Source organism: Penaeus japonicus, unplaced genomic scaffold, assembly GCF_977035675.1.
Source record: "Penaeus japonicus unplaced genomic scaffold, GWHDUDI00000001_assembly GWHDUDI00000006, whole genome shotgun sequence".
NCBI lineage: Eukaryota > Metazoa > Arthropoda > Malacostraca > Decapoda > Penaeidae > Penaeus > Penaeus japonicus.
Window position 1 is genome coordinate 23,793,138 of NW_028234408.1, and position 10,000 is coordinate 23,803,137.

The following is a 10,000-nucleotide window of genomic DNA, read 5'->3' on the forward strand; positions in this document are numbered from 1 at the left end:
ACCATCATTGCCATTATCACTGCTATCACATTGAAGTTATTATCATTATCATCATCCTTATCTTTATCATCATCAGCGCCATTACCATCAACGCTGTCATTATCATTAGCATTTCATGGTCATTATCATCCCAAATTTAATATTTACCATGCCACTCTTATTGTCATAACCTCCATTTTCATTTGATTTAAATGTTTGACTTTCTGTGTCATAAAGCTGCTTAGTTTCATTGAAATGATTTTATTGGGAATTTTCAAAGACAAAGGAATATGAGCAAATGTCTGTCATAGAAAATTGTAAAGGGAAAACGAGCCACCCGGTATTTCTTCCAAGAGATTGCCTGTAACATAAATCAAAACCAAAATCTTCAGAATTGTAAATCATTAAATCATCTTAAATCTAATATAAGAAACACATTTAATACCTCGAAGAAAAATATGAAATTCGGTCTTACTTTCGGTGACGAAGCGACCTCACATGTAAACAAACGTAGCCAAAGGTTTTGGCGTCCCAGAGCTACAACTTTTATCTTTCTCAGTTTTTCTTGTAAGTACGTCAAGTATTTGAGTTATTGACTTTTTAAAGTTTGTTATTACTTGACTTTGTTGATAAGTAAGTAGTGGGATTTTATTTTTTGCTCTATTGGCGAGTTACGAGCTTATTATCAGAAACGTTTTCAGTCTGATGGAACCCAGCAATTTTGAATTAGAATTTGAACAAATTAGAATATAAATTTCTATTTTGATATCTTCACTCCATTATTCTAAAAGTATTTTATAAATAATGAATGCTTATGTATCTCTTCATTTTCATATGCCGGGTGTTTTCTTGGCAAACAAACTATGCTTCTTTATTGTGTGATAAAGATGCGAATTGTTTCTTTTTGAATTGACTAGAATATCGATATAAGACCTAGTAAGGAAAAAAGTCAGTTTAAATAAGTCGTAGTTTGAATTTTAGATTAAGTTTGTATTTAAAAATGTCAGACTGCAAAGTTTTTAAGGTGCATGAACAAATTGCCTTTCTAGATTAGGTTCTAGTAATTTTCTGCAATAGATAAGCATTATAAAACCCATTGAAAGGGGTATTGCAATAAATCTGCTTCAGTCTGCATCTGAAATCCCATTAAAAAGGGTATTGGTTTATATTTGTGAAATGCTGCTCCCTCCAGCTAGATAACAAGTGTTCACAATGACTAAGCCCAAAATTTCTCCTGACATGATGTGATGTTTTTGTATTTGTTTACATTATTTTCACAAGTGAGTAAAACTGTGTCTATACAAATGGAACTCTAATGATTATGTACATGCATAATGATGTAAAATACATGTTATAAGGCCGAGATCTTGACGTTTTAGGACATCACCCATTGAGAGCGAAATATTACACTGACATGATAACACATCAACCGGCACAAATGGGTTTAAGAGCAGATTTCACGATGATGATGCTTTGTTTTTTTTTATTTATTTATTTATTTATTTTTTATTAAGATAGAAGTATTGCTGTTTTTTAATGTCTTTACAGTATAGTCTTTTTTCTTTTTCCCTCTTTTATGTGATCAAAGTTTGCAAAACTAGTCATGACAGTTGTTTGATAGCTTTGATAAATATGATGCTAGATATTGTATGCTTTTCCTCTTTTTTTTGTATTATCATTATGACTATTTTTTTATTCCAAGTACAAAAGACATGACATTGATGAGCAGAATCTGGATCTGGACTTTAAAGAAATATAGCCTAATGTTACACTAATTTGTTGTAATGAATACCTATACATATCCATAAGAAATTATGATTACTTTAGATTTTCATTCTCTGCAGGTACAAACAAAATGCCGTCGAGCACAGAAGATGTACAGAGGCACTCGGTACACACCCTTGTCTTCCGCTCTTTAAAACGGACTCATGATATGTTTTTATGTGATCAAGGTGCTCTGCCACCAACTGACTTATCTTTAGAAAAACTGAGACATTTAGTAAAATCAAGAGACCAGTATGGCCCTGTACTTGGTATTGTGGCTCAGAACAAACACAAAGCAGCAACACAGCAGATGTATGACAGTACCCCTAATGATCATCCAGTTGCAAGCAGCACAAATGGAGAAGCTTCTGGTCCTCTAGCACTCCCAGCACCATCAGGACCTCAGGCACCATTACCCCCCACACCTCCTCCACAGAGTATGGCCATTGTGCCTGCCACACCCAGCACAGGTGCCAGTGCTAGCCAGCAGTCGCTTGTCCCAAGGCGACCACCTACCCTACCCAGACCCAAGTGGCATGCTCCATGGAAGCTTGCTCGTGTTATCTCAGGTCACCTTGGTTGGGTGAGATGTGTCGCAGTTGAACCAGCCAACGAATGGTTTGCCACCGGCTCTAATGATCGTGTTATTAAGATCTGGGATCTGGCTTCAGGGCAGCTAAAACTTTCGCTGACTGGTCACGTATCTGCAGTGCGTGGCTTGGCAGTGTCACCACGCCATCCATATCTCTTCTCCTGTGGTGAGGACAAGCAGGTCAAATGTTGGGATCTTGAATATAATAAGGTAAAGTGTGTTGTAGTTAGTTTTTTGGAAAGGAATTTAAGCACAGAAAGCTTTGAAAACACAAAAGTTGTATTGCTTTACTTATTTAAAGCCCAAAAATATATAATGAGAGTGACAAGATTTATTTATGCTCAGGTTGTTGTCCTTTGGTATATTACTCTTGCAATCAGAAAGGTCAGAAGTTTGCATTTCTTATGTGCTTAATATTTTTTTTCCTATAAAGGGTAATGCAATATTTGATAGTAATATTATACATCTGTGATCTTTTATACCTGGCTTGCCATACTCTTCATGATTTACTTTATTCCTTGTATTTACAGGTCATTCGTCATTATCATGGTCATCTCAGTGCCTGTTATGGTTTGGCTTTGCATCCCACAATCGATGTCCTTGTGACCTGCGGCCGAGACTCCACAGCACGTGTGTGGGACATGCGAACCAAAGCCAATATTCACACACTATCAGGACACACAAATACAGTTGCATCTGTTATATGCCAGGCAGCAGAACCTCAGGTTTGTGGAAATATTGTTTTAAAATGCCTATTGTGTATCAGTCTTTAAATCTTTCTCTAATTTTGATACTAATATTATCATCATCATCATCACCAGTAGCATTAGTATTGGTAGTAATAACCAAACTATAGTGTATTTCATCTGGATATCTCAATAGGATCCACCCCTTTCCTAACAGGTATTGTTCGCTGGTAACTCCAAGTAACTCTGCCTCGGTCATTTAACAGGGAACCAATTAGATCTCAGAGATATTCATTGTGCCATATAATGATAATTTGATACCTGCAGATCTGCAGACTCTTGTTTTGTTTAATTTTTCTTTACACTCATATAGGCATGAAAGTTTTTATCGTGAAAATTAATTTCCGAATTATTTTGCTCACTGTTATATTTGAGGTAGCTTACACTTTTAAAGTAATAATATTCTGTTTATTGGAAGATGAGATTTAGAAAAATATGTTTTATGGAAAACCTTCCCTTGTTTTTCATCATGATGAATCTTCTTATCTATGCATATATTACTGAAATAAAGATGTAATTGGCCAATTTCTGGTTAAGGTTACAGAAACAGACCAAAAAATAGATGGTTTTATCAATTTCTTTACAATCTTTCATTCAAACAGTGATTCTCTCCTGCAGTGTAGGCGGAGCTATATCTCACGTAGTGGTTATATCGCATATTATGTCACAGAATCCTTTTCTAAAAAGCCAAAGCTTCTGCTGCCTCTACTTCCCTAGATATCAGAATATTATATCACAAGAGGGGTTATGGTCCACTTTCCACTACTGCACATTACTTAGTTACCATAATTTTCTTTATTGAAACTTAGTTTAGTCAAGCAAAAAAGGACTAGGGGTACCAAGGTTAAATAACCTACCACCAACAACTGTTTTGCATATCCCCCACCCACTGACAGACCAAACTTTTGACCTCAGCTTTTGCCTTACACTAATGCAACTTTGTTATTGTATTAACCTGACATATTAAAAAAAAAAATATTAAGAAAAAAAGAGTCTCAGATTATGACAAAAACAAGGATATCATCAGAGTGTGCAGAATGTAAACAAGCCAGCCTTTTCAGTGCCTTAGTGTGCCCAAATTTACATAACACTCTGGGAAATTGTTGCTATATTAATATTAATGCTGGTTCAGATACCACAGGGAATTTCAAAACTGATCATCATTTGTTGCTCAAAAAACCCTACTGCATCTCTAATGCCAGATGACGTGATGTCATCGCTTGGCTGGTGTTTGGGTGTGTGGCAACTGGTCGCTGCCTTAGCATTAGACCCACACATTGTGAAATTCCCTTGCAAAATGACCGAATCAGCCCAAATGTAGTCTGTTTCGGAAAGGTTAAGTGATCCAGTTGAAATTTCCTTACAATAACTTGGGCCTCCTCAATGGCTCAAAGGGAGGGGGTAGAGCCTAAAGAGATATCCAAATGAAACAGACTGTTATAATTGTTGATACAAATAGGTATAGCTACCCAGAACGTTGTGGGAGAAATTACCTTTTATTCTATAAGGTACAGATCTAGAACTTATGGTCCTCATACCCCTAAGCAGTATGAATACTTGTGGTTAGGAACCCAACAGTATAGCCTACCATTTATTATAGAATAATACTATAAATGCATAAGAGTTTCTTTGTTTATACATCATTACATCAGTTTTAATATGCTAAATAGATCCTCTTAATCATTTTCATAGTTACCCCCCTTAGGCACATGTACAGAAAGTGGGAAATATTATTCAGTGTGTAGCTGTTATGAGAGTGCATGCTCATACTTGGATAAGGATAAGCCAGATTTGCGGAGCAGATGCTATGCCGGGCTTGTATGCACTGAAGCGAGCCCGCCTGTCTCAGTGTGTGCTGACTCATGAGAGAATGTGCCAACGAGTGTTGACGCGATCTGAACTTGGTCCTTACCCAACGCAATGCCCAGCTACGTCAGTAACCGCCAGGTGACAGTGGAAGCTCACGAGCTTGGACGTGGCTCAATCTGCCAACCATGGGGATGTGAAGTCAACACGCTACCAATGAGCTAACCAGACGGCTCATACTTGCACAGCAATGGCCAGCATCTTATTTATCATTTGGTCTATGACTTAACATTACACATAATTAGTATTAGAGATGCATTTTATAGAAGTGTTTATAAAGTTTGCCACATCCTCTTAATAATGGTATTCCATTTCACCAAATTATTTCATATACATATTTTATTCTGCAAAATCTGTCTGGTTACAGTGCAATTGTAAACTGCCTTCCATTGAATCATGATATCTTAGTAACAGGTAGTAAAAAAATCTTATGACTTGAAGATATACAAGATAATCAAAAAAGTATATTATAATTTAGACCATACTTTTACCATCCCCTTTCCCCTCCCATTAAGCAGTTTGAAAAAGCACATGAAATACTCTTCGTAGAATCTGATGCACTTGCATATAATATCATCACCTTCCTCTCTCTCCTCCCTCCATTCAAAAATTTTGTATCTGCAACCGTTTTCAGCAATCCATTCTAAACAGTAATACAAACATGGCATTAATATGTCTGCTGTTATTCCCTCTCTATTCTTTGTAAAACTCAAGGTCACTATTTTGTTATCTCATACTCAAAAGGTTAAAAATTCAATTCTCCCCACAGGTGATTACAGGCTCTCACGACTTCACAATCCGGCTGTGGGATCTAGCAGCCGGCAAGACCACATGTAAGCTGACCCACCACAAGAAGAGCGTGCGTGCCCTTGCTGCCCACCCTGAGCTGTACATGTTTGCCTCTGGTGCCCCAGACAACATCAAGCAGTGGAAGTGCCCTAACGGAGAGTTTGTGCAGGTGAGGAAGCACAGTGGCTTGTCAATTGTCCATTTACTTGATTGGTACCATTTAAGTACCCTAGTTGGTTCATTGGTATGGATTTTGCACTTTGTTGACTTTGTTAAGAAATCTTTTATGATTTTCATGCAGTGATAGCTAACACCAAAATAGTGTTATTGCTCTTAAGAATATGATTTCTTTTGTTCTAGAACACAATTCAGCTGTCTAACTGCTGCTTAAAATTTGTAGCCTATATTTCTCAATATAGTTAGTATAGAAGACAGATCTATTTGCTATTGAAATTTATCCCCTAAATTGACACCTCTGCAGGCTGATACCCAATGCTTCATTTGACCACATTGTGTGACAAGTTGACCACTTGCATAATATCAGAAAGAACAAATAATTTTTGTTGTTTATTTTCATAGAACAAAACTTTGACTTGAACAGTGGTATTGTCTGTTTAATTGATAATGGTATTTTATTTTACCAATTTTTTTACATATATATTTTATTCTGCAGAATCTGTCTGGTCACAATGCAATTGTAAACTGCCTTGCAATGAATCGTGAAGGCGTTTTAGTCTCAGGAGCAGACAATGGTACATTATACTTCTGGGACTGGAGAACAGGTTACAACTTCCAAAAACTTCAGGCACCTGTCCAGCCAGGTAAGGAACTCATTATTTATTCATATTCCTGCTTGTTATCCTTACTGATTCCTTTGGTTTCTTCAGCATTAATTCATAAATGCCGTGACAACTATTGTCATGAATGTCATGAGGCTTGCTATGGGTTGGTTTTGGCTGCACTTGGACATTTTGCCAGAATATTATGAAATGCACAGGCTTAACATCTTGGGCTATTTTTAAGCTGAGGTGGCAACCAGTTAATGAAGCAATCAATTATATCTTTTGTAGGAAATGTCTCATATTATTTAGTCAAATGCATTGAAAGGGTCACATAGCATTTAAAATCCTTTAAACCCATTCGCACAGGTTGACTTGCTATCACATTCAGTGGTTTTTGGGTTAGACCCCGGAGACAAGATATTTAGTCAAGGCTGATGTGCTGGGTAAGTGGGCATACAGCATTCACTCGTGGCTAGTGCGCCTGAGAATCCCGAGGCGTTAGGCTTATTTGTTCAAATACCCTGGCATTCCGACCTTTAAGAGCTGAAGTAGCCCCGGCATGAATGGGTTAATCAGATACTGTATGAAGATTGTTTTTGATCTGTTGTTTTATTTGCAGCATGTGTTAGAAATGTCACTTTGAACTTCCTGAGGTAGATATGATTTTGATATAAGATAAATTTGCTATTGCAGCTGTTGGATGGTCACCAATGCTATCCATGCTTGATTAGTACACTTCTAGATGAACTCATGGAATAAGTTGTATCTTGAATTCAAGCTGGGTCAATGTACTTCTAAGTACCTTGTACATGCAGAAACAGTTGATTTTGGATGTATTAAGAAAGTAGACAGTGCAGGCGCAACATACCATCAGGGTGCTGCGGATGTCCACTTTGTGTTGGACTTTTGCCTTGCTTGTTGACTGTTTTCCTCTTGGAAAAGTTGTAAATTGATGAACATTGCCAATTGAGCATATCGATCACTGGACGTAGATTACATAGGTGGTCGTCAGAGGGATGCATCCTACTGTTGGCTGTTGCATGGAGATTCTGCAGCAGCTAAACAAAATAATCTTTCAACACCACATAGACTAGGCAAAGAGGGGATCCAGTGTATTGTGCATGTGGCTATTTTCTACGTATCATTTGTATTGGTTTGTTCCTGCTCTATCCACAAGGTGTGATTCACTTCAGGTAAACCATTGACAGTGGATGGCATGATTTGCTGCAAAGGCAGAGTCAGTTATAGACACGGATGGCATTGTGCCAGACAATATAAACCTGCCATCCGATTGTGTACATAGTTTATTAAAAACCACGACTAATGGGTTAAAGGATCAGTTGGTCACAATAGGATGAATAACAATTACTCTGGTGGCTTAACCCATTCACACCAGGGCTTATGTTTCTGTTGCTCTTGCCTGATAGATAACTAGCATTTGCACACTAAGCTCAAAGTCATTAGGCAAATACAGTGGTAGCATGCCGGACTTACATCACCATGGTCAGCAGAACGAGCCCCATCCAAACTAGTGAGTTTCCACTGTCGCCTTGCGGTTACTGCTGTGATTGGGCATGATGATGGGTAAGGACAAACTTATATTGAGTCAACACTCATTGGCACGCTGTCACAAGTCAGCACTCGCTCATGTAAGCCCAGACACAGCATCTGTCTTGCTAATCTAGCTTATCTTTATGACTAAGCTTGAGATCTCTCCCGGTGTGCTGTAGCTCTATGAGCTTGTCATCCACCCAGTTCAACAGTTTGATAATCAGAGGTTTATATTTGTTTACACTATTTTCAGAAGTGAATGAAAATGTGTCTATACAATTGGAACTCCTATGATTATATACACTTGTAACTATGTAAAATGTATGATTTAAGGGAGAGATCATGGTGTGATAGGATGTCATCCGCCAAAGAGTGGAATATTCATATGACATGATATCACGTCACAAAGCTACAGAGTCAAAGGTTGTTTCAATTAATTTTGTCACTTTATTACTACAAAAAGATTGAGCATAGATGTTACTTCTTAGGAGTTTGATAGAACAGTTTTCAGCATTTGAGAAATATAAAAAATCTCAACAAACTAACATGTGAACAAAATTATATGAAATACAATAGAAATAAAGATAAAAGATACAGCGTGGGGAGCCAAGGTCAATAATTCAAAGGAAATATTTACCAACAAAGCAGGCAAGATCAGCCTTACACATTGGCCTGCATATTGGGTTTAACCCGTTAATGGCGGGTGACAGGATATTACATCAAGTGGTGGCAGCGTCAGCTGCAGGGGACTTTCCTCTTGGCCGGCGTGCTGGGTGATCGGATGTATAGTGCTTGACACTGGCTAGTGCAGGCAAGAAATGCTTATGTGTTTGAAATATCCCAGCGTTTTGACCATTTGGAACCAAAATAACCCCATCGGCAATGGTTTAACCCCTTCACTACAGGCAGTAGAAAACGCCCCTCACGCCGTATCCAAGCTTCCGGCGCGCGCCAAATTTTAAACGTCGCTACTGAATATGACAAGTTTTAAGCCAAAACCTCTACAAGTTTAAAGCCAAAACCTCAACATAATCATCATGTGTTATATATCAAAATATGCATAATTAACCTCTTCCCCCAAGTGCATGTGACAAGTTATTTACATGGGTTGAGAGGAAGATGGAAAGAATGACCTTGGTGGGAGGCCTCACTCAGATGACCAAAGAAAACAATTGAAATAGTATGGTAAACTAATCAAAATAAGTTTTATATTTTTACATAAAGTTCCATACATAAATAATAAAATGATTGCTAGCAGGGCCCATCAATGCCTCCCCTGGTATAAGCGAATCCCACTCTTATGTAATAATAATGAAAGTCAAGTAATATATCGTATCATATCCGACCTCTATTCTGAAAGATCTCCTACAGTATCCGGAAGAAAGAAAACTCAATTCCACCAGAACTCAGCCATGACGCAGTATGCACGTCCTCGGGTTTGACATGAGCGCTGCAAGGACACAGTATACGCATCCTCGTGTTGAAGGGGTTAAACAAGATTTTGTTATCTTTTTTATTTTATGAATTAGTTTGGATCAGCCCAGTTGAGTTAACCCACTGTGTACGGGTGTCATGACATACATGACGTAGGAGCTTTGGCCTGACGACGGGCGTCCTGGCGTACATGACGTTCGGGGATTTTGGATCACTGTGCTATTTTATTTTGCTATGAAAAAGGAATGAGTGATGATGGCTACTGCTGTCATAATTACTATAATTACCGTAATACCGTGCTAGCTTAACGTCCAAAACCTAGATGGCACCACTTTTTCCTAGCACCAGCAGGAGAGAGAGCCTTGAATGGCACCCATCCACGGTCTCTAGCAAGCACTATCTTTACAGAGCGATGACACACACTAAGTTGACGAACTCTTGCTCAAAAGTATGGCCGATGAAGGATGTGCAGTCAGAACGGGAAGAGGAAGGTGACT

At 38.2% G+C, this 10,000-nt stretch overlaps 1 protein-coding gene across 2 annotated transcripts in view; it reads left to right on the forward strand.

Moving 5' to 3' along the window:
- Nucleotides 1-461: 461 nt before the first annotated feature.
- Nucleotides 462-10,000, forward strand: part of Tango4 (transport and golgi organization 4) — an 18,801-nt gene continuing 9,262 nt past the window's right edge. The window contains exons 1-5 of one of the 2 annotated variants that reach the window (XM_043030019.2): nucleotides 462-550; nucleotides 1,824-2,545; nucleotides 2,866-3,060; nucleotides 5,717-5,905; nucleotides 6,410-6,557. In XM_043030019.2, the coding sequence (XP_042885953.2) occupies nucleotides 1,835-2,545; nucleotides 2,866-3,060; nucleotides 5,717-5,905; nucleotides 6,410-6,557 (1,243 nt within the window). In that variant the 5' untranslated portion in view covers nucleotides 462-550; nucleotides 1,824-1,834. The remainder of the gene's footprint in view (nucleotides 551-1,823; nucleotides 2,546-2,865; nucleotides 3,061-5,716; nucleotides 5,906-6,409; nucleotides 6,558-10,000) is intronic. The other variant, XM_086537765.1, reaches the window with a different exon arrangement.